The 25,540-nt window shown below is 41.2% G+C and overlaps 1 protein-coding gene across 1 annotated transcript; it reads left to right on the forward strand.

The window, feature by feature from the left end:
• Positions 1 to 2,083: 2,083 nt before the first annotated feature.
• Positions 2,084 to 13,290, forward strand: LOC136883189 (uncharacterized). Its single transcript, XM_067155377.2, has 4 exons — positions 2,084 to 2,525; positions 6,316 to 6,401; positions 9,074 to 9,227; positions 11,296 to 13,290. The coding sequence occupies exons 2-4, from the start codon at positions 6,339 to 6,341 to the stop codon at positions 11,370 to 11,372; spliced, it is 294 nt and encodes a 97-aa protein (XP_067011478.2). The 5' UTR covers positions 2,084 to 2,525; positions 6,316 to 6,338; the 3' UTR covers positions 11,373 to 13,290.
• The last annotated feature ends 12,250 nt before the right edge of the window (positions 13,291 to 25,540 follow it).

The raw sequence follows: 25,540 nt of genomic DNA on the forward strand, positions 1-25,540 counted from the left end.
ACCAGTCTCCTGCCTGCTACAAATCGGGTCTTTTTTGACGAACACTGTTGCGCAATCTTCTTAATACTTCCAAATTAAAGGTTCACTTAAACTTGCCATCACAAAAAACGAAGCAAGAACAAATCAGTGCTAGCAAAAGCAATCACTGCACATGAACAGAACAAGCCAAGTCGACAACACAGGAGGCACTGAACTGGCAATGAGTTGCGCTATACACGCCTAGCGGCAGCCGTTTCACCCACGGCAATGTTATTCCGGTTAGTTTTGGGTACACCTTCGTATCTGCGTCGTAAAGAAAAGATTAGAGCCTTCTGTAATATGAAGGGTCTGATGCCAAAGTGAACCAAGTAGAAAATTGGAATGTATCTGTGTTAGAAACACATGATTCAAAAAGAAATGGTGTCCAGATATATCTGTAAACTTAAAAAGAATAATGTACAGATTATATATGTTTAATGACATATTTCCAATTATAATTACCTTAATTTTTTAAAACTAATTTAAATTATATTGACAAATGTTAAGTACATAATTGGTTCGCTATGGCATTAGACCCTCCATATGTAGTCTGTATGGTATAATTATGCCTTCGCTGAAGGGACCTAGTGTTTACAGTCCACTTATGTCTTCTTGTATAGACTAGAGCAATTCTGTTACTTTTACCGACATGTGTCAGTCTTATACTTGGCTTTGACAACATGAAAGTGACTGAGGTATAAGCGATGCTAGTAATATCATTCCTGATTAAGCTAGTCCCTGCTGAGAATGGTGTGAAAATATTGGTCATAGGGTCCGTTGGTGCAGGCATTTCACTGGGCTTGGCAGACTGTTATGTAATAGCAACTTCTGGCTCGGTGAAGAAAGCAACGGGAAACTTCCTCACTCCTCATTTTACTAGTACACTTCTTCAGTGATGCCTAGACCATCTATGGCAGCTAACAAGCTGTTGAGGATCCAACCGGCCTTCGGGCTGAGGACTGATCATACATGATTTAATGTTTAAACCTTACACAATATTTATACTATAATTTATTTACATTGGTTTACATTTAATGCTATTTATCTTCTGGTCTTCACTAACGAATGACTTTTGAGAGGGTAAAATCTTAGCTCTGGATCTCTTTGTACACATTGTTTTTCACAATTTCATTTTGCACAGTAAGTGAATGAACAATTCTGTGTACTATATGTTTAGTATCTAAACAAGTTTTCAGTGAAAGCGACTTTTGTATAATTTAAAACCATCTTTTCATGATACACACAGCGTACAGTAACATGAATCCTCATTACACTTTTCTTATCCGGCACGGAGAAGCAATCCGTTCTTGGAATGTCTTAACTGGCCTGCCATCTTTGAATGGGCACACTCCGAGCTCGTAATCCTCGAGGACACATTTTCGGTGGCTCTTCCATTCTCCGTCCCCTCGCTTCCCCGTTGCCAGCGTTGTCAGTCCGCAGTGGACTGGATTCTGATGTACCTATCTAAGGAAATACGTACTATTCTGGTTCGTGCTGCAGTAGGACTCTAGGTACTGTTCTTAGAACTAGATTCGCAGTTGGACATTTGGATAATTGCAACGCCGTTTTTTAGGTTGTAATACGTTAGAATGCGAATTAATTTGGCTATTAGGAAGTGTCGTCTAGCCTGGTCTTCCGCATTGTAGCGAGAGGAGCATAATCCAAGGGGTTCTGACGGGCCGTACCCCTAATATCTATGCTAAACTCGTACCAAAGCCGTTGTGCAGCCGTGTATCCTTATTGATAATTCGGCGGTACTTCCGTAGAACCTTCTGAGGTGAAGGGAGTAAAGAAACATATAAAACGTAAAACGATACCTGAAGCAGTATGGAGGAGAGGTACGTCCTTTATTGTTACCAGGTACACACCAACCCGCCCCAACAAGTATTCTTACTTATATAGGAGAAATTAAACGGAGGCATTTTCAGTATACGGCCGGCTTCGGTCAGCTGTCGTGGAGATTGGTTTCCTATTACCTCCGATAGAGCTCGCATCATATGTGACCACAAGGCTGCCATGTTCGTTGTGGCGCACTGTAACGTTGTCCGAGATCTGTAGTTTATCTTACAACTTTCATCGAACTCTGCCTCGTGCAGCCCAAACAGTTGTCTTACGAAATTAATTATCACTAATATAAGTGGATTCTTATTCACAGACGAGCCAGTGGATCACTGAATCTATTGAGAAGTCGCGCTATGCATGCAGTTTTGTAACTGGAACTCGGCAAACACCAAACATATGACTTATAAATAAGCCTTGTATTATTAATATAAATAATTAATAATGCTAACCAGTATTTATTATACTGACACGTACTGGGCTCTGGACTAGTGACTTGTTATAAACTCCATAATGATGTGTGTGTGTGTGTGTACAGGTGTTGTCAGGATTACTGCTGGCACTCTACATCGTAAGCATTGTGGGCTTTGCTTACAACGTGTCAGTCGACGTCAATGATCCCAAGACCAGCGAGGAAGACCCTGAGGTTTTCCGCAACATTGAGAAATGTAAGTCTCCTCATTGTGATAATTTAATTCTGGTATTATTTTACTTAGCCATAAGTGAACAGCATGCACTAATGATGAATGGGATGTCTAATAACTTGTTTTCGCACGGGTGTTACTGCCTGCAGGTTAGATATGTCAGAATATGGTGAGTAGGGATCGGAATTTGAATACCTATAAATTGCCTTAAAAGATCTATAAAAGACCTAAAACTTCACAAAAGGGTCTAAACTCAAGAAGTAAACAAATGCGTTCCAAATTGATTCATAATTTTAGTTTTAATTACATATTTAATGAAGGATGTTAAGGGCCCATACCTGAAGCATGTTAAATCGTATTTTTCAAAAACACTCGCATCAACATTTTGTCCTTTCAATATTTCACTTATCTCGCACATAATTTGATATGTATGGATTTTTCCAGCATTCATTTCATTTTTTAATTTCATTTTTAATTTCATTTTCTCACTTTAATTGGTGATGGATGATTCGAGTTGAGAATTGGCAATCAAAATATAGTCGAAAGAAAAAGTTGCAAAAAAAAAAAAAAAAAAAAAAAAACTGTTAAGACCAAGCAATAACGCCGAAAAGGGGTAAAAAGGCCAAATAAAACCCATCATTTTCTGGCCTACAATGACCCAATAAAAGTAAAGCAAAGTCACCTCCGCACAGGCCATGCAGGCCCTTGGAGGGGTGGAAGGTAAAGGCTTCCACCATTCGTAACCTCGGCGCGTGATGGGGTAGAGTGGTTAGCTCTACAACCGGCCGCCTTTGCCCCTAGGAATTAACCTGGTACTCATTCTTGGTGTAGGCTAAGTGAATCTCAGGGCCATATGAACCTCCGGAAGTGGAAATCTCATTTCTTAAATTCTACGACTTCCTGACGATGATTCGAACCCACGTCCTTCCGGGCGAACCGAGCACGCCTTTACCGTCTCGGCCAGGCAGCCCCTACAATGACCCAGAATAAACATATATTATGTTAGGCCTCGTCTCTGGACACTCGAGAGAATAAAAGGACATTTCCGCAACTTCCGAGTCCTTATGACGAGATAACAACCGGACGGCCATTCGCTACTGTTCGTTAGCGAATGCGCCCCCTTGCGTTAGCACAGTACGCTCAGTAGTACAGTAGCAGTCAGGGGCGTACGCAGAAACTATTTTCCGGGAGGTAGGGGGAAGGGATAAAAAAATTGAGGACTACTATAAAATAATATTGTGGGAGTGTTGTGTAATCATCCATTTCTGACCCGGTCGAAAGACAGGAAACAGGCTGTGGATTTTCACTGTGAAATCAGAACCATTAAATTAAAACTTTCAAAACAACACAATTAAGACGCATTTGTGTTCATGCTGATTATTGCAATAGCAGACGTCTCCTGTTTTTTTGGGGGGGGTTATATTTTCTACTGTCGCATGTTTTTCTTTGTGTATATACGAAAGAGCTAACACATTCAATCTTTCCTGCGTGGTCACATTCTGCACAAAAGGCTTTAGATATTTCAGTGATGAAAGAGAGAGCCTTCTAGTGTGCCAGTGGTTGCTGGTAAGACAGCAGAAAGTTTCAGTACTCGATGTTTTGTTGGGAAAATATCACTGTCGCAAAATGTTAAGTGCAGAAATGAAGTCCATTGGTTCAGGATGATTGCCCGGATGTTTATAACATGTCATATTCTTTTCCTCTGCCTGCTGTCATTTCTTGATGGATACAGTACTTTTGCATCTATCTCTTGGCACAGGCCAGAGTAAAGTGTAGCTTCCACCGAAGTCCCAGTCAACATCCATGGCTGTGACAATATGGAAGTTGCTGGGGTATGGGTAGCGCTGAGTAATGGCATTCAGAGCATGACTAGTGCATCTGAGTGTTATGAAAGGTTCTGCTCATAGGGTCAGTGGTGCTGCAATAGTACTTTCTGACCCAGTGAGGAAAGCAATGACAAACTACCTCACTCCTCATCTTGCCTTGTACGCCTCATTTTGGCGCTGCCATTGGTTTTGGGGTTTCCTTATAACCGTATAACCTTTGGTGGTGCTATTTGAGGATCCAACCAGCCTCTGGGCTGTTGACCTAACAGACAGACATTCGTTTCCTTTATATTATTTCCGTATAAAATACAAATTAAGCATGATTTTAGCTACGGTGACGAAAATTATGCAATGTTCACGGGTCATATAAAGTCACATTTTGACTTTTAAACCTTTGTCATTTTCCGATAATTTTTCATATCTTGGTCATATTTATTTCCATTTTCGCACACCTGCTCGCAAACAGAGTTTTCACATCTCTTAATTTATTATTGTCTGTAATTTTCTACAATTATCTTTCTTAGAATATATACATATCTGTGTGTGAATTAGGAGGGTAAGCTGTATAGAAAGAGACAGGAAGTCGAGCCTCAACTGAACTCTAATGATCTGACGTATTTTAAGTATGCCCCAATAACATCCTGAGATGATGAGCGGTCTTATCCCCGTAAGTCAATGTTGCGTGAAAATAGATCATTCCTATTGTAATTCTTTCTGATCGCCCATCAAAATGTGCAAAGTCGAGAGTTATCTCTGCATTGAGTAATTAAATAAATTCAAAATATAATAGATAGTTAATATATTACTTATTTTGCTCGTAGGGTCGGTTGATGCATGCATCTCAGTGGACTTGGCAGACTAATATGTAATATGAACTTCTGGCTCGGTGAGGAAAGCAACGAGAAACTATTTCACTAATCATTTCCCTAGTAAGCCTCTTCAGTGACACCTACGCTATCCATGACAGCTGTGGAGGATCAAACCAGCCTTCGGGATGAATACCCAACATACACATTTATTTAATACAGAATGGGATAGATTTTAAAAGTACATTTACAATATAACGTTAATTTAAACAGCGGCAAGATTTTTTAGATTTCGAAAATGTGACGAAAAAAATTTGAAATCATATTTTAATACTTTTTTAGGTCATAAAAGTCCGGAACTTGCTTATGTATATTTATTAATGGAAGCATGAACACACTGTTGGCAAATATGTAGTTCAGACTGAGAGCAAAACAATAAGATACCTAAAATATTATGCCACAATTAATCACAAGTTCTAAACTTCAAAATTCCCTCTTCTGCATACGCCCTTGGTAATACTAGAGTTGCTGTCATCATGTCGACGATGGCTCGTGTGTTCAGCAACAACGAATATACAGCCGTAATTTTTATCTACGGAGAACCTTGTCGGAATGCAGCCGAAGTTCGCAGACGGTATGCACAGGAGTTTCCATATAGCCGCCTGGCTTCTACGCACGCATTTCGCCGAACAGAGTTCCAACTGGCTCGTTCAAGGCGCATACCACCTACAAGCAACTCTTTCATATAGTAGCATATCTGTACGTGTATAAACTAAGGGGTTATTCCGACTTTATTTCCTGCATCTTTGGCGTATTTACGATTGCAACCTGTTACAGAACGTGTGTAGTAAAATGACTGATAATTAATGTTTCACATCCGAAATCTAGCACGTTGTAGCGCTCCTTTGTAAAACAGACGATTAGGCATCCCGTTCAACACTGGTGCATGCGGGACACATAAGTAAGGAAGTACAGGGCTGGATGGCCACCTGGTGTATTGCTGAGAGCTGCACTATGTTGCATTAATTAATAATTTAGTTTTTGTGTGATACTCGCTTTAGTGTTGTAAAGGCAGAGTCACTCAGAGAGGTGGTCATAATTAAAGTCCTGGAACAGTTGTAGCTTTAAGAAAATGAGGCCATGTTCCTCTCCAAATGTGGAACATTTTCTTTCTTCTCCCAGTGATCATCGCCGTCACCTCGATCATGGCCTTGCTGGTGGCAATACACATGTGGTTCGGATTTGTGCTGGCGTACGCAGCCAAGAAGGTAAGTCACATAATACAGTGTTATACTCAGGGAAAGGACCTTAGGCACGAAGTTAAAATGGAAACGTATTTAACCAAGGGGCAAGTGCCTCCTACCCGCAGGACGGTTCTGCAGTGAGATTTGCATAAATATTAACGATCTGAACTATGGGAGCCGTTAAAATTTATGCCACTCACCGACGTAAGTTTAGTGACTGAGTTATACTTGCGCCTTGTTCAAATACGTTTGCATTCCAATCTATTCGTGCGAAAAAATCGTTTCTCTAGTTATTGTCTATTAATTTACTGGCTTAGGAGAACCAAACCCCATGGCGCAACAGCCACGAAGGACCATGGCTTACCAAGCGACCGCTCCTAAGCCCGAGGGCCTGCAAATTATCAGGTGTCGTGTGGTCAGCACGACGAATCCTCTCGGCCGTTATTCTTCCCTTTATAGACCGTGGCCGCTATCTCACCGTCAGATAGCTCTTCAATTGTAATCAGGTAGGCTGAGGGGTGTTGGTTGTACGGTTAGGTTCGCGTAGGTGTGACCTTGCATCCGCCAGATGGTGGGTTCGAATCGCACATTCGGCAGCCCTAAGGTCATTAAGGCCACGGCCGCTACTTTCATCATCGTTGCATCTCGAAAAACGTGACGTGACATGTGTTAGTGTGACATTAATTCACTAGCAGAAAAAGAAGTTTAAGTCTAGGCATGTTCTGTTTGACGTGAGCTTTGCGCGGCGGTGGTGCTACATATACAGACCGGCCGATGTTACCTGTCAGCTCGGAGGTCTCTGTTCATATCCCTTCTTTCCTTCGACTGCTGCTGTCAAACCATGCTTAATCCACATGGCAATTTAGCAACACCGCCTAGCAAAGCCCCGCGAAGTGATCTGATTAGCTAACATCAGCAGCTGATAAAACGATAATTACCAGTATGACCAACTCTCTAACGTTCAGTCCACGTTTACCCCAGTTTTAGATTCCCCACAGCGTTTTAAAAATGAACTAAAAATATTACGCCAAGTTTAATTTAATTGCTACCAGAATTTTAATATCTTTTGAACATTCAGAAACCATTTACTAAGGAATAGTTTTTGTCTAGGAAACCTGTTTGTACCTTCACAACGTTCGGCGAGCTAAAGACTACCAATATGGCAAGTAACGGCTTCATGTCAATCCAGTGACATCATTGGTTTGTTCACTTACCCATGGTATACGTATCTGGTCTCGGAAAAATTACATCAAAATAATTATTGTTTTATTTTTCGCCGGCTCGTTTTGACCTCCTAGGGACCACGGGGCTCGTCTTAACTCTTAGATATTGTCTTCGGCTCCTTTTTGGTCCCATACGCTTTCAATTTCTTTCTGTGACTGCTTCCTTCCATCCGTTCACTTGGGTGTGGTGTTCCCTGTACTCTTTGCTAAGAATGTTATTTGATTTACGTCCCACTAGCTAGCCTACTTTTACGGTTTTCGGAGACACCGAGGTGTTGGAATTTTGTCCCGCAAGAGTTCTTTTACGTGCCACTAAATCTACTGACATGAGACTGACGTATTTGAGCACCTTCAAAAATCACCTGACTGAGCTAAGATCGAACCTGCCAAGTTGGGGCAAGAAGGCCATAGAGAACCGGTATCAGTACCGACAGGCCATCCTAGAGAGAGTGCCGGGCGGAGTGGCTCTCTTCCTGGCTACGACAGTGATTTTTTCACAGTATTTGTAGAGCCGTTGGTTGGGTCCCCATTTGTATTCGTTCCCTTCCTTGACTGGTCCTTAATATCTTCATCAATATTTTTCTCTCGTGGATTTCGAGCTTATCCGCGAGTCCCTTCCTGTTGAATATTAGACATTCTGAAGCATATAAGGCTTCAGTGCGGTTGACTGTTTGGTAGTGCTTCATTGTAGTGATTCGGGAGAGAGACTTTTTATTGTAGTTCATGGTCAGTTGGTATGCCAGGTCTAACTTATTAACTCGAGTTGATAATGCTACTCCTTCGGAGAGATTGGGTTCCAGCCATTCTCCCAGGTTCTTAAACCTGTAGGTTTTCTCGATTGTTCCATGCTCCAGATGCAGTGTAAAAGGTGATTCACTTATGTTCGTAATGTATTGTCTTTTCTCAAGTGAAATGTGTAGCCCTAACTTTGCTACTTGTTGTCTGAGAACACTGAGTTGTTTCACTATTGTTTCTATTGAATTAGATACAAGTGCCAGGTCGTCGATGCCAGACATCAACATTGAGTCCATTGCGCTTGTGTACCAGAGAGATACCACATGGTATCCGCTGTCTAGTTATCTCCTTCCGCCACTCTATTATTACCTTTTCCAGCGCACAGTTAAAGAGGAGTGGGGGAGAGGCCGCCTCCTTTTCTTACTCCTGTCTTGATTTCAGAACTTTCTGAGAGCGTTCCTCTGAACTTCACTCGTGACCTGGTGTTATTTAAAGCCTGCTCGATAAGGTTATGGCTTTTCTGGTGTAGTCCTAATTCCTGCAAGATTTTCATGAGAGTAGGTCTGTCAGCTGAGTCATACGCCTTCTTAAAGTCACAAACACGATGATATATCTCTTACCGGCCATTTTGTATTATTATTATTATTATTATTATTATTATTATTATTATTATTATGATTATTATTATTATTATTATTATTGTCATCATCATCATCATGTTCTTTGTATGTTCCGTAGGAGATGGTGGACCTCCTCCAGATATGGATAATGTACTCAATAGTATATATCGTCTTGGTCGATATTCTCAACTTAATCAACTGTGTATCGTCTTTTGTCTACGGACAGACAACATCCGGCACGCAGAGCCTATTGATCATCATCGCGGTAACAGGTAAGGAATTAAAACTGCTTTAGCTTGGTTACTAAGCAACTATACTGTGCGAATGTGGAAAAATGAGACATGGCCACCTACGATCGCGAAAACAGGGAGAAGGAAATTGAGGCTATAATAGCCTTCAGAAACTTCACACTACTACACAGGACAGTATGACCAAATATTTAGAGAGATTTGACAGTAAACTGGAGAACGATGTAAATCCACTTAGGGCAGTACGACATAAACAATGAGACGACGGCTACTGTAAAACTTACGCTAAATTAAACTCAAACTGATTAATGCTACAATAACGAAGCATTACAGTAAGGCTGGGCGCAAGTTTTTGGTGAGTTTTCCGTGAAACACGGGAATGCGAATGGTCGAACACAGGGTGCGGTGAGTTGTGAAGGTCTGTGTTCGTGCCCAGTTTTCAGTAGTGACTATGAAATGCGCTGAGTGAGAAGTTTTGATTTCCGGAGAAGCCCATGATGGAGGAGAAATACATCGAGGTGTTCGAGAGAAAACTTTTATATGACATTCCACATGCTTATTACACGAAAATCAAGTTAAAATCGCAGGTGCAAGTTTTTATAATTTTTTTATTTAATTAAAATTATTTTATTTGTTTAGTTGACATTTTATTTTCAGTAGACTCCCTCCTTAACATTTCTAGTTACCAATATAGGTTGGCAACACTGATAAAACAATTTCATTCCTACAGGAACCATTTCGCTATGCAAACGAAACAGCCCTGAAAATCAAGGTTTGTTCAAGTTATATATATTCATTTCTCTTTCGTCCTGACATAACTGAGTCTTGATTGAATCTCAAACACAGGACATCATTGAGAAATAAGATAAGATACACAAAATGTATATTTCCATAAGCATAAAACAGAACATTTACGTTCAATCAATCATCAGTTACCTGCACTTAAGGCTGTCGTCAAGGTGGCAGATTCCCTATCACTTGTATGCCTAGTTTTTTCCTTAAACATTTTTAAAGAACTTGGAAATTTATCGAACATTTCCACTAATTTATTTTTTTCCAGTGCCTTAGTCCTCATTCTATAAATTAATATTTGCCCCAATCTGTCCTTTTGTATTCCTACTTCATCTTCATATTATGATCCTTCCTACTTATAGATGTTCCAGTCAAGCGTATTCTTCTACTTATGCCATCCTAACTATCCACTGACAGCTCCAAACATAGCACGTAGTCGAGCATCTCGTCTCCTTACTCCGAAGTCTTCCCAGCCCAAAGTTTACAGCATTTTCATAACACTACACCTTTGTCAGATATCATCCAGAAGAAATCATGCTGCTTTCCTTTGAACTGTTTCTAGTTCTCGTATCAAGTAGTCCTGGTGAGGATCCCGTACATTGCAGCCATTCTCTAACTGCGGTCTTACCAGAGACTTTTATGCCCTCTCTTTCACATCCTTACGACAACCCCTGAATACTTTCATAACCATGTGAAGAGATCTGTAACCTTTCGTAACAACCTCATTAGCATGATTTCCTCAATGAAGAGCATTCTTTATATTAACAACCAGGTACTTACAGTGTTCCTCATGAGGTACTATCACCCCATCAACACAATAATTAAAATTGAGAGGACGTTTCGTCTTTGTGAAACTTACAACTTGAGTTTTCATCTCATTTACATTCATACCATTGTCTGCTGTCCATCTCACTACATTGTCTAGTCCCCTGCAGTCGATCACAATGCTGTAACTCATTTAGTTCTCTATACAGTATAACATCTAAAAATATCCTTATCTGTAATTCCAGTTCTTTACTCATATCATATATATATATATATATATATAAGAAAACAATGGTCCAATTACACTCCCCTGTGGGACCCCTCCATCTTAATCATTACGGGATCGGATAACGCTCGACCTACTCTAATACTCTGAGTTCTATTTTCTAGAAACGTAGCCACCCATCCAACCACTATTTTATATCTAGCCTGTTAAACAGCAGCGTTCTATTATTTTTAAACAATGCATGCGAAGATCTTGAATTATTCCGCTGGTCTACTGTGTTTGTAATTAATATTCCTGTGTCTGTTTCAGCTCTACAATCCTACTTCATCGTCGTGGTGAAGAGCTACTACGAGGTGCTGACTCAAGGCAGACAACCAATTCCTTAAAGTTTACCCGGAGAACAAAGTGCGCGTGTGCGCAGGGAGATCAACGAGTCCCACTTTTGGTGTGACGGTACCTTCGTGCTACTCCATTCGCAATGAACAAACAGCTTAATTTCCTGGTGTGCTATCGGTCCAATAGAGTGCGTTCGTTCCCACGATAATACGAAGTTAAAGATCTGCGGGACAAGATCGTTAGTAGTTTGCAATAGGCGTTACAGAACATTTTTTTCTTTTCTCCGTGTATATATTTAAGTTGTATTAATATTATTGTTATTTCCACATATGTCGTTGAGAAGGAATTTGTCATAGTCAGTTTTCATTGGGAAAGTAACTCTGTAAGGGGGAAATAAATGTATTTACTTTAAGGGCGTGAATAACAGCTGGGTTTCCATTTGAATGACTGAGGCTTTCGAATACCAGTTGGACCGGGTTTGAATAATAATAATATTGGTTTTACATCCGGCTAAATATTTATATGGTTTCGAGAGACGCCGAGTTGCTGGACTTTTGTCTCGCAGGAGTTCTAATTCGTGCCACTAAATCTATGGTCACGAGGGTAGGGTATCTGAGCACTTTCCAACACCACCCGTCTGAGCCGGGATCGTACCGGCCAACTTGGGTTCAGAAAGCCTTCAAAGGGCTTCTATGATCTGAGCAGCTCAACATGTCTTCGGATTGGCATTTTCACCAGAAAAGGCATGTCGGATCGGGAAGGGCATCCCACCTATAATCAAAATGTACCAAGGCGCCACATGAGGGAGCTCAATACACAAAAAGCCTACCAGTAGGCGGGACAACCGCTGATGAACACGGTGCTGTAGCAAGATCTATTTACTCCTCATTCCCGACGTTTAGCTCGGGGGTAATCGAAAGGCATTTGATATCTGCCTTTCAAGCATACGAGGGTGCTAGAGTAATGGATATGAATTTAGAAACTGATTTAATGTGAATTAACTCAGCTACGGACATCCTTATACTGGAGTGTTTGCACAAATATTTTTAGTTTATTTAATTGTAAATGTACACACACAAGTTACTTTATTTGCTGTCAGAAAGAACGTACAACTTTATTTTTGGAGAAGTGGGGAGATGGGCGTCCTAACCTAAAAGTATATTAATTAAAAAACTAGCATGGAGGATTTTGAATTCGGAAGTGTACAATATCTACAGAGGTATTGTAAGTAGTTTTACTGAACTGCACAACTAGCCTAGCATTAAACTGTCTTGATCTAGCCTTTACATCGCACACTTTTATTATATTTTCAATTGTCTTCCAAGCCAAGTGAAGAAGAACTTTACCATGCTTCCTTTTACTCGACTGTGGCATCGTACTTGACTCATCCACTGACTAAGAGTGGCTGATTTCTTGGTACAAGTTTTCAGGCTCAAGGACAAGTGCTGAACACTGAAAGATTCACGTGTCTTTACAGACCCAAGCAGTAAGAAGTCGCATAGTAAACACAAAAACAGGGCAACATGTAGTCATTCCTTGCAAAAATTCAAGTAGAGTGTTCATTACCAGTACTTGAGATGAGCAAGTCTCATTTGTACAGATACTGGTGATGAAATACATCATAAACCAATAAACAGGAATAATATTATTACGCAGGATTGCATTAGTAACAGAATTCCAGAGGGGACCGTCCCGAAATACTTCTCCCCGTACCTATGCCACTGAGAAGGTATCGGTATAAATTTCCATGAAAAATAATTTCAGAAAAACAGATTTTTAAAATTATATAAGGATAGCTGTGATGATGGCCAAATTTATACCTGAATCGTCATAGGTCCCCTATGTTGTTCTTTACTTTTCATGAAATCTATGTTCATAAGTTTATACTCATTACTGTAGCACCCTCAGATGCCCGGAGAATGGAAATAAAATTACAGGAAGTTGAGGATTAACTTAATGGAAGCGAGTACACAGTACACAGGTCGAGAAGCGAAGTTTCTCGATGGCACGATGAGGTACTGTTGTTTAGGGTGCTGACGAATTTCAGTCAATCTGAGAAGCGTTGTCGAGTCGAAAAAGTGATTTTACACACGAGTTCGTGTGACTGAAGGGTTACGAAGGATGGAGAGCTGCACAAGTGTCCCTAGCCATTCTAAAAGTGAGATTCATTGACGGTCCCCGACAGAAACTATAGTACTTCATGTACCGTTAATGGTGACTTCAAGTTCCTACAGCAACGATACATGTGCGGATGATATTGTGTAACAAAGGATAACCAACATTACTTGGGGCATTGAAATTATGGATATCAAGAGTGAAGACTTGTGATTGGGTGTTCTATGTCACAACTTACTGTGTGCATTGTAAAATGATTTATGTAACGTCTTACTCATACAATAAAACAGATTTGCAAAAGAATATCCTCGTCTGTGACAGTAATATTTCAAACCTTTAAATTAAACGAATGTGTGTGTGTGTGTGTGTGTGTGTGTGTGTGTGTGTGTGTGTGTGTGTGTGTGTGTGTGTGTGATCTTAGCTTTAAAAATTATATTCCTTATTATCCAACATTATCTTCGGCCACGATCTGACTGATCATCCTTCTTTCTACAGGTCCTACCAAAACTTTAAGGACTCCTGCATATTTCGTGTATATGATTCCTATCCTTAAACTTTTAGTCTCAGTCACACGATGTTTTGCAGGGAACTAGTGAATATTTACAGGAACATATGCTGAAACTTTCATTAAAATATCAGTCTTTGTTTTGACGTTACTATTTTTTTTACAATAACTGGAAAATGTAGCTATTTTTTAATACTTGAGGAGATCTGGAGAGTACAATATGGGGATAACATTAATCATCTTTGTTATGGAGAAACATAGATACCTGTAGAATATTTATCATTGTAATAGAGCAACAGAAAATGTTTCCACTTAAAAATATCCCCGTGTTATAGCTCGCAATAGAACCACAGGAAGTGGTAAAAAACCACAAACATTCCTTGACCTTGGCTGGACAGGAAGCCGCTCAAGCCACAGAGAGCATTTGTGTTACGTTGTAGCGGGATATTTACTACTGTTGTGAGTGAAACGAGCACACCAATACACACTACCCCTGCACTCCCTCCCCTCCTTTTCAGTACTGGAGTGGGACAGCGTTGACTGTTACTGTCGGCACACCATTTCTATGCACGCGTGTACATCACGAAAGCAGTGGCAAGTGCTATAAATGTTGCAGGACTGCTCTATCCCGCTTCTGTACTTCACCATCAATTATATCACTTTGTTCAAGTGTTAAAACTGATATTAAATTTATATGCGACCGGTGTTCCCAAGTGGAAGTTAAAATCCCTAAAGTAGCTAAAGTAGGGATATTTATTGTCTTGTAGGGATTGAGAGATATTTTTTCTTTTTCTTTTTTTTTTTTTTTTGCAAAATTGGCCCAATTATAACATTTTAAAATTACTATTAACATGTTGGTACACTGTTTCATTCATCCGCAAGTACTGTAATTACAGTGTTCTACACTCAATTCTTGTAATAAGTTAATATGTGCTTACTGATCTCTTTTCAACAACCACTTTTGGCACCGGTTTACACGTTAGTGACACGGAGCACATTCCAGTTGCAGCTAGTTACTTTCGACATTAGGTTGTTAAGTTTTGATTTGTGGACTTAAGATCAGAGTGTAGGTTTAGTTTAGGTGTTAGGGAAACACACTCACTGTTTCCTAGTCTCTGTGTGTGTGTGTGCGTGTGCGCCTCGGCTTTTCTGCTTAGTTCCAGTGTGTCGCAATGAGAGTTGAGATTATTTTGTAAGGCCGGCCATGCACGTTGCGACGTACCGAAGAGGTTCACCTGTACAGTTGACCTGCGCAGGTAAACCGGAGCGTGGGTGGCACAGGTGGCCAGACCTGTACAGGCGAGCCAGGAAGAATCGAAAAACAATTCCGTTACCTGCGCAGTTGAACATAACTGCACGTCTGTGTGATTCACCTATGACCTGCACAGGTTTCAGCTCAGTTGAAGCAGGACAAACGCAGGAAAAGGGTCTTACGTTCTGTTCATTTGTTTTTACAAAATCACTCGGTTTGTTTTGTTTTGTAATTTATCTTTGGTTACCGGTGATTTTTTGTTTTGTTTTGATAGAATACTATACGAAATATGTCAAACCTTAAGTGAACTCAAGTTTTAGAGGAGTTTATCGAGTTGTACAAATCTGAACCTTGTCTGTGGCGTGTGAAGAGCGAGGAGTATCATAATCGTGTACTGAGAGATGCCGCTTATACAAAATTATTGACAAAGTTGAAGGAATCCGTGAGGTCAACTGATGGGCAAACCGTACCGTGTATGAGGTCGTCGCCTGTACAGGTTTACTGTTCAGGTCAACTGTACAGGTAAACCACTCCGGTACGCCGCAACGTGTATGGCCGGCCTAAGGCTAAACACTGGGTCTAGCACATAAACATGCCACAGCGTGTATGGCCGGCATTACGGAGGCAGCAATGTTATTGTTTGGCGAGACAGCTGACGAGCACGTAGCTAAATATAGAACACCTCACAAGTCGGTTACAACACCGTACTGTTATCACAGGTCATTAGGGTATGATGTGATAAACAGTTGGCGACCGTGAAACTGCTCGGAATCGCTGAATTCTAGAATTCCCAATCGCCATCAGAGAATAACATGACCTTGCTGCACGGATGTAACATAAGTACTGTCCTAATAGGATAAGACTGGAGTGGAACGAATGTGCAGAGCAGGCGCGCCGACTTCGGGTAATTATTGGGGAGGGGGACATGGTTAATATGTACACACGTATGTGAAATAAAGAACAACTATCAATGTAAACATCCTTATATAATAACAATATTCACAAACAGAAATAAGCAGAACAATAATAGTGCTTGTTTCTCAAATACAATTTCGAACGTGCCTTATATACGGACTTTTCAATAATATTCACAAGTAAAGAGAAAAATTGATCCTGATTCATAAAAAGTAAATATTTTGAAGGAATGTTTTCTGTACGAAGCTATAAAAAAATCAAAAGTAAGAAAAATAAAAACAGAACTTTCTTCATAAATTAATTTTCTTAATAAATGTCCTACTACTGTTTATTATGCATTTCATGATACGAACTGTGAAATGTTCTACCTCACGATGTACGGACTGAACAGTCTCCATTGGGAAATTAAGTTCACTGAAGGAACGCCCGCTTTCTAATCTCATTTCTTCATATAAAATCACCTACAACCTTCTCCGGATTCAACGCTTTAGCAGGCTCCGAAGACTAACAAACTCTACATTTTAAGGGGGCTTGACACCGAGAAGGAGAATTTTGTTGTTGTGTGTGTGGGGGGAATAAAATGGTACTTTCCCTCTAAGATCATATTGGGGGGGGGGGGGTCAGAAAAGGGCTTGCCCCTCAAAGTCGGTGGCAGTACAGAGTGAAAGCGCGCACCTTAGATACCTTCAAATCATGTTATTGCTTTTACTGCGGAAGTGGTTGCGCGGACGAGATACGGGATTAGAACCCACGTATCGGCAACCCTGATGATGGTTTTCCGTGCATTCCCATTTTAAAAGAATGATAATGATTGAACTGTATCCTTAATTAAGAGCAAGGCCACTTTCTTCCCACTCCTAGCCCTTTCCTATCCCAACATGGGAGCAACATAAAAAAAGAAAGAAAGAAGGAAAGAAAGTTCTGTTATCTCGGAAATATGATCACAGAAGACAACAGATGCTTGGTGGATGTGAAGAGTAGACTAGCCACAGCAAAACATGCATTAAAGGCAAAGAAACGTATTATTATGACTAGTAAGCATATCAGTATAAAAGCTAGGAAATCTTCTGGAAAATCATTTGTTCGGAGTAGCCTGTTGACTGGAAGTGAAAGTTGGGCATTGGGAAAACAGGGAGAGGCTCGTCTTGAAGCAAATGAGATGTTGGTGTGGAAGAAAATAACAAGAACGAGCTGGACTGAAAGCAAAACAAATTTTGAAGTACGAAGGGAAATCAAAGACGAGAATAAGCTGTTAAAAGAAATGGAAAACCGAGGGAGTTGGCCATGTGGAAATAAATAAATAAATTAAATAAATACATAAATAAATAAATAAATAAATAAATAAATAAATAAATAATAATAATAATAAACGTGGCGTATGGCCTTTAGTGCCATGATTGTCCCGGATCACCAGGTGCAGGTCTCTGGAATTGATGCACGCAGGCAACCTGCGCGTCGTGATAAGGATGAAATGATGATTAAGACGACACATACACCTAGCCTCCGTGCTAGCGGAATTAGCCAATTGTGCTTACAATTCCCGACCCTGTGACTCCTGTGACCAAAGGCCAGCACGGTAACCATTTAGCAATGTAGCCAGAAATAATAATAATAATAATAATAATTGTACCGGGCGGTACACCTCTACACCGTTTATTTAAAAGTTGCGCCAGTTGAAACTCCTCTTCTGGAGGAACGTTGAACTTTATCTACTCTATTAATTCTCTACTTTCTCAGAAGATGTCACCACGTGGAAAATTTTGAGTTTTTGAACTGTGTCACTTTTGATGTGTTTTTGTTTCGCTTGAAGTAAGAAGTGTGAACTTTCTCTTCTAGAGGATACTACTGAAGATCAACAATAGCGCACCCTAGTGCGGAGTCAAAGAACTATTTTGTTGGAGAAATTTTTATTTCAAAAGTTTGTTTCTTGTTAAATTTCTTTCTGTTATTGTTTAAGTTGGCTGTATACCCCTCTTTTTCCCCTTGTTTTAGATTTATCCAATCCCGAATTTCTTTTAGTAATTTCTGACCAATCTGGTGTATCTTCCCCCAACTTGTATCTGTTGCGGGGTCCTATCCAATAAAAACATTGTGGGCGGGTGTTTTCATTCCCCTAACGCCTAGAAACTTCCGCGAGAGTATATAAACTGCTGATTTTAGGGTCTCCGGGCCACTTCTGTTCCATCTTTCAGTGTATTAAGTACATACCAGGAGGCGGGAAGCGCCTCTTTCCTCGGCGGCGGTCAACAATAAGGTAATGGCCGATTAATAAATTCTTTCTTTTCTTGCTCAGCAGTTTAACTTTCGGGGCGGGTTCTAAGCGTTCAACCATGTAACCTTTTCCTAAAATGTAAAAACAACTGGTATCTATTCTATTTTAAAACGACATATCGGGATAGAGAGTGCTTAACCCTCTCGAGCTCCCACTCACATCGTCTTGAGGTGAACTTATTCTCTCAACCAATTCTTCCGTAATGTAATGTAAATTGCTATTAAGTCACCTCTGTAGCATGGGATTAGCCCTTGTAATAACGGCCTAGTGCCAAAGTAGGTTTTAAAATCAAAGTGTATTAGGAGTGCAAGTTCGCCCCCTCTCAAATTGCTTTAGAGGTCATTCAATTAACCTGCTTTTCATTTAATAGACCTCAGTAGATTGGGTATTTTACCCCTGTGTTTATGTCCGTTGAGGACAACTTGAAGGTGGAGTTTGGTGTGGCCTAGGAGAGGCTTAAATTAAAGAGCGTGTGGCTCTTTTGGAAACGGAGTGTTGTATGCCTCGAGGAGGCTTTACTGTGTAATTTGGAGCAAGTGCTCCAGGGTTTGATTGGGGTCTTCTGCCCCTTTGTTAAAATTTGTATATCGGAAAGTTGGGCTAGTTGCTCAAAAATTGTGAACTCAGGGCTCGAAGCCCAAACTCTGTAATCCCTGTAATTGTACATTTCAAATTGTGTTTCGGCTACTAAGTACCTGTTCTTTGTTATTACTTAATATTGAAAAGGAAATATAACCTTGTTAACTTTACATTAACTTTGATTCCGTAGTTTGAGACCCATTCACGCCCGCACCTTCTTACACCTTTACCTACCACCAAAACACGGTAACAAGTGGTAGCAGAGCGTGGTTGAATGGGTCTAAATTTAGCCCCTTTTGACGGCGAGACATTGTTTTGATCCGAACTCTAACCATTTTCTCAGTTGCTGGCATTTTTGAGTTTTCCAAAATTGTTCTGTCATCATGCCTGGCCCTCGCGATGTTCTCCTCCTTAACTATTTGCGCAAAGAGGAGTTGATATATGAGTTAACTATCAGAAACGTTCAATCTGGAGGCACGGTTGCAATAGACACTAACAAGCTTAGAGAGTCCCTTGATTTGCCCATTTCCATCCCCAATTTGGGAGAGAAAGAAATTGACGACTCTCTTTCCACGATCACGGAGAATATTACTGGGCTAGCTTCTGTAGTTAGTTTTTTTGATGAAAATGATCCGTCTCCAAATCAAATTAAGCGTGTGCAAGGCAGGCTATATCATTTTTCGAATAGGGTTAACGATCTGTTGTCTCTAAAACTGAATGATGTTCAGAGGAAGGAAGCTAGTACGCTCCTGGAAAATATTTCCGAATTATCTAATAAGGTCACTCAATTGTTAACTGGGGAAGTTCCTCCCAAAACTGATCAACCCACCATAGTGAATCCAGGTAGTGAGGAAGCGCCTCCCAAGGGAGAAGTTAATAGGATAACCGTTGCTGCTCAAACTATCCCTGCCCCATTGGACAACGAATCTGAACGTCGTGCATCATTGAGTAACATCCGTTCTGAATTGACTTCCTTGCCATTGAAACCTTTACCTACTATGTCACCCGGGTTTAGCAGCTTGCCTCATCCATTGGCAATGTTGCTAAGAGGTATCTCTAAGTTTTCGGTCAACACCACCAGTGAAGTTATTTCTTTCTTAAGGTTTTTAGTTGAATTTCAGGATCATGCCCTCGTATTTTCGCTTTCCCCTTGTCAAATTTTACAAATAATCTATCCTTATGCTATTGGTGTTCTCTCAGATAAAACAGTAAGAGCCATAGCTGAACAGTCATCTATCGAAGATTTTCATGCACACTTGCTCGCAAACTTTATTCCCGCCCGCGCGAGGTCATCTCTGATTCAAAAATACTATTATCGGGTACAGCGCTTGGATGAAAACCTGGCAGACTTCATCCAAGATATTAAGTTTTATACTAGGGTGTTTGCTCTTCACTTCCCTGAGGATCAAATTGTACAAGCTATTGTGGAAGGCATTTCACCATCTTATAGGTCATACTTGTGTTTTGCGGCGTGCCCGCAAACCTTCTCTGAACTTGAAGCGTTGGCCGTCTCAGCGGAAGGAGTTAGATACGCCGATTCTTTGCGTGTAGCAAAAGAACCCCCGCCTTCTTTTAGTAATACTCGGCCTCCACCTCGCCGATCAGTTACCCCTCGTAAATGTTATGCTTGCGGGTCGCCTGACCATCTGCGCAATAAGTGTCCTCTGATCAAGTCTAGTAGGGCAAATAATGGAGCTGGTTCATCACAAGGCTGTTTTAAGTGTGGGGCCTTCTCACATATCGCCAAAAATTGCCCAAACTCAAATAGCACCCCCTCCTGCTCAACTTCTGGTGCAAATTCCACCTATGCCAATAATAAAAAGTGACTAGTGGCTTCGGCTGAGTCGACTAATCAATCTTCCCGAGACTCAGCCCCTAGTAAACAGATTGTAAATGCAGAGAACGATCAGCCTTCAAGTTCATCTTTTGAATGCCCTAAAGAATGTCTTAGGATTGCGGCGGATACCCCCGCACCTGTTCCTTTTCTTAAGATTGAGGTAAATAACGAGCCTATAACAGCTCTCTTAGATTCAGGTAGTGTTTGTTCGATTATTGCGGCTGAATGGTATTCTAAATTGAAAACGGTTTGTAAACTTCCTGACTATGTCTCTTCTCCTGTTCAATACGTTTCGGCTAATTCATCTCCATTAGAAATTCTAGGTTCCTTACTGGTCAAAATTCGTGTTTTTAAGTTTACATGGAAAGTTAAATTGTTTGTGGCCAAGCAATTGTCTTGCCCCATTATATTGGGAGCTGACTTTATTTCTCACACTGGTCTTGTGCTCGATCTGCAGTCTAGGTCGTGCACTTTCAAATTTGCTTCTAGTTGTAAAATCCCACTATTAAAGTGTAATTCTGTGTCATGTTCTTCTATGTCGCCTATCCAGGATGAGATGTTGTTAGACCTTAGACATCTACCTGAGAAGCAGGCTGATAGTATTCGCAAACTGTGTCAGTCGTTTCCCGAGGTGTTCTCTGATACTCTTGGTGTAACTGACCTTATTGAATACAAAATTGAGGTTACGGATTCGATTCCTGTCCGTTTTCCACCGTATAGGCTATCTCCACCTAAAATGAAGGCTCTGAAGGAAATCATCGATCAGATGTTGAAGGACGGTATTATTAGGCCCTCTAAGTCAGCGTATTCTTCGCCTATTTTTTTAGTACCGAAACCCCAAGGAGGTTTCAGGCCTGTCATTGATTACAGGGCTCTCAATCGGAAGGTGGTGTTACAATCTGTGCCCCTTCCCGACCTTCATTCTTGTTTTTCATGGTTTCGTAAGGCCAAGTTCTTCACCATCTTGGACTTAAATCAGGCCTATAATCAAATTCCCCTTGCCGAAGAGTCTAAACACCTTACAGCGTTTGCCACGGACTGGAATTTATACGAATACAACCGCGTGCCTTTCGGGCTCCCCACGGGGGCAGCTGTGCTCACTAGGCTACTAGATAGGGTCTTCTCCGACATCAAATTAGAGTACTTATATCACTACTTAGATGATGTCGTAGTATTTTCAGAGACTTTTGAAGAACACCTAGATCATCTGCGAGAAGTTCTCGATCGCCTTCGTAAGGCTGGGTTAACTGTTAAGTTGTCCAAGGTTGCCTTCGCTAAGCCCTCTATGTCTTTCCTAGGGCATATTGTGTCACCCGATGGTGTAGCAGTTGATCATTCTAGAACACAGGCCATCCGTGATTTTAAACCTCCCAAGGACATTAAAGGTATCGCCAGGTTCATTGGTATGGTGAATTTCTTCAGAAAGTTCATTCCTAACTTTGCTAATAGAGCGGCGCCCTTAAACCTTCTTCGTAGGAAAGGCATCAAATTCGAGTGGGGACCTTCTCAACAAGCCGCTTTTGAAGACCTTAAATTAGCTCTTTGTAATGCCCCTGTACTTGCTATGCCTGATTTCTCGAAGAAATTCATCGTCCAAACCGACGCGTCGTCGTCAGCAGTAGCTGCAGTCCTTCTTCAAGAGACTGAACTAGGGAGGCGACCCATCGCCTATGCGTCTAGGACATTGTCGGCTCAAGAAGCCAAGTATTCCATCTATGAGCTCGAAGGTTTGGCAGTCTTATTTGCCTTAGAAAAGTTCCGTCTCTATCTGGAACACGTTAAATTCGACCTGGAGACAGATAATCAAGCCTTAAGCTGGGTCTTAGGTAGGCCGCGTCGTACTGGTCGTATAGCCCGCTGGGCTATTCGTATTTCCGCCTTCCAGTTTGATGTTAGACATATCAGAGGTACCGAAAATGTTGTTGCTGATGGACTCAGCCGTATGTTTCATAACGACGTAGAGACCCACGAACCGGTCGACAGTTCATCACCTTCCGAGTCCATACTATCTGGTGCTAATGCCATCTTAACAGATGCTCCCATGCTTTTTAGGGATATTGAGAAATACCAACGTGAAGATCCGACGCTGGCTCCGATAATGGAAACCCTTTCTTCTGGGGAACATGCTGTCCCTTATGTTCTGAGGAATGGTGTTCTATGTTGCCCTTCGAGGCATGATAAGTTGATGAAAGTTGTTGTTCCAGCGGTTCTTGTACCTATGATCTTCAAATACTATCATGAGACCCCATTGGGGGGGCATCTTGGAATCTTTAAAACTCGTGAAAAGATTCGTGAAATGTTCATATGGAAAGGTATGGACGGTGAAATTCGGGAACTTGTAAAAGCTTGTAAATCTTGTTTGATCAGTAAACCCACCATGTCCACTAAAGTAGGCCTTTTGTCTTCTCATCAAGCGTCGCGCCCCATGGAACGCCTGTATATTGATTATGTGGGACCCTTCCCCCAGTCAAAGGGTAATGCCAACAAGTTCATCTTTGTGTGTGTAGATGGTTTTACAAGATTTTCCTGGTTATTTCCGACTAAGCTGGCTACCGCTCAGTCAACTATTACTTGCCTAAATTCTATTTTTGCTTCTTTTGGTCCGTGCCAATACATTGTATCTGATAATGCTAAGGCTTTTACATCTAATTTATTTCGTAAATTCTGTTTTGACTTGTCCATCTCTCATGTAACTACTTCCGCTTATTACCCTCAACCATCTCTGGCTGAACGGGTTAACCGTAATCTCAGGTCCGCACTTATTGCCTATCATCATGAAGATCATTCTAGGTGGGACACGTCCCTGCATTGGTTAGCTTTTGCTTTGAATTCGGCGGTTCATGAATCACACAAATTTACTCCAGCTTCATTGATGTTTAAGTTCGTTCCCAACACGCCGCTCTCTAACCTCTGGTCTCTGAATGACATTCTGCCCGAGACAATAGATCCGGACAACATTAAAGATCTTTGGAAGAAGGCTAAAGCTAATCTTAAAGTATCTCATGAAAAGGTTAGGGAAAGGTATGATCGTGGACGGAGACCCACCACTTTGAAGGTAGGTGACCAGGTTATGGTCAAAAATTTTGTTCCCGCGGGCAAGCTTGCCCCCAGATTTCATGGGCCTTGTATCATTCTCGATTTTCTTACGCCGGTTACCTTATTGTTAAGTAATCCAGCCACCGAGAGGATATTTAGAGTTCACCTGTCCCAGGTGAAACCGGTGTAATTTCTGTGTTAACTTGCTTCATATTATTCTGAAAGGATATGAAGGTTATATTTTTTTTTAGTTTCACTTTTAAGGCATTCTGCCCCTTCTATAATATTTTGGTTTTAGATGCAAGCATTTCTTGTAAACCTCCCCCGATTGTTAAACTGCCATCCTGTCCTTGTCACGGCCATTATCACGCTCCCGTCTCCTGCTCCACCTTACACTGTGGCTTCATAATAGTAAATGCCATGGATATCTACACGCCGCTGGCCCCTCAACCTCTCCTCAAGCCTGTACCCTCAAAGAAGATGATAGTCCAACACAATTCTGCCGCCTAGCTTTAATGTTTCAGCGCCCCCGCAGCCGCGCAGCGCCGTGCAGCGACTGGGGAGGGGGATGGGCCCCCTCCTCTCCAGCGAGGACGACATGTGCACGGCGAGCCGGAGCTCTCCTCCCGGCCAAGGCTGACGTGCGGCGCACGACCTGCTACTTGCCCGCAGCCTGTATATGTTCACCGCGGGCGCGGCGTGCTTCAACACCTCTGCTCCCCTCATAGTGCGGGCGAGCGGTATCTCAGGGTACTTGAGGGGTCCGAGCGGCCTCCTTTTGGACGCAAGCTGCAACGGCCGGTCCGGCCATCCAACTTCATCAACATCAACTACATGGACAGTTACTATAAGAGATAACTACATTTGGGAATTCAACAGCAATATTTGGTGGACCGTGCAAAAAATTTTTCTTCACTTCTAAGTATTAAAAGTTTATCTTCAGAAATTCAAATTCTACAAACTTAAAGACTTTCATTCACCTGCAACAACAACATTTTGAAACTGAATTAAGAAATCTAGTAAATGCTTCTGCTATCTATCTTCGTATCAACATCATTACTTGGACTTTGTTTCAAACTGATTTCATGTGTCACCCCTGGAGGAACTTTTGGGGGGGGAGGTCTGTACCGGGCGGTACACCTCTACACCGTTTATTTAAAAGTTGCGCCAGTTGAAACTCCTCTTCTGGAGGAACGTTGAACTTTATCTACTCTATTAATTCTCTACTTTCTCAGAAGATGTCACCACGTGGAAAATTTTGAGTTTTTGAACTGTGTCACTTTTGATGTGTTTTTGTTTCGCTTGAAGTAAGAAGTGTGAACTTTCTCTTCTAGAGGACACTACTGAAGATCAACAATAGCGCACCCTAGTGCGGAGTCAAAGAACTATTTTGTTGGAGAAATTTTTATTTCAAAAGTTTGTTTCTTGTTAAATTTCTTTCTGTTATTGTTTAAGTTGGCTGTATACCCCTCTTTTTCCCCTTGTTTTAGATTTATCCAATCCCGAATTTCTTTTAGTAATTTCTGACCAATCTGGTGTATCTTCCCCCAACTTGTATCTGTTGCGGGGTCCTATCCAATAAAAACATTGTGGGCGGGTGTTTTCATTCCCCTAACGCCTAGAAACTTCCGCGAGAGTATATAAACTGCTGATTTTAGGGTCTCCGGGCCACTTCTGTTCCATCTTTCAGTGTATTAAGTACATACC

The sequence above is a fragment of the Anabrus simplex genome, chromosome 11 (genome assembly GCF_040414725.1).
Source record: "Anabrus simplex isolate iqAnaSimp1 chromosome 11, ASM4041472v1, whole genome shotgun sequence".
In the NCBI taxonomy this organism is placed as follows: domain Eukaryota; kingdom Metazoa; phylum Arthropoda; class Insecta; order Orthoptera; family Tettigoniidae; genus Anabrus; species Anabrus simplex.

Excerpts from the sequence above, each read along its gene's own strand:
- LOC136883189 (XM_067155377.2), top strand. The coding sequence starts at position 6,339 with ATGGCCTTGCTGGTGGCAATACACATGTGGTTCGGATTTGTGCTGGCG. Across the intron at positions 6,402-9,073 it reads TGGCGTACGCAGCCAAGAAG|GAGATGGTGGACCTCCTCCA; the intron begins GTAAGTCACATA and ends TATGTTCCGTAG. Across the intron at positions 9,228-11,295 it reads GATCATCATCGCGGTAACAG|CTCTACAATCCTACTTCATC; the intron begins GTAAGGAATTAA and ends TGTCTGTTTCAG.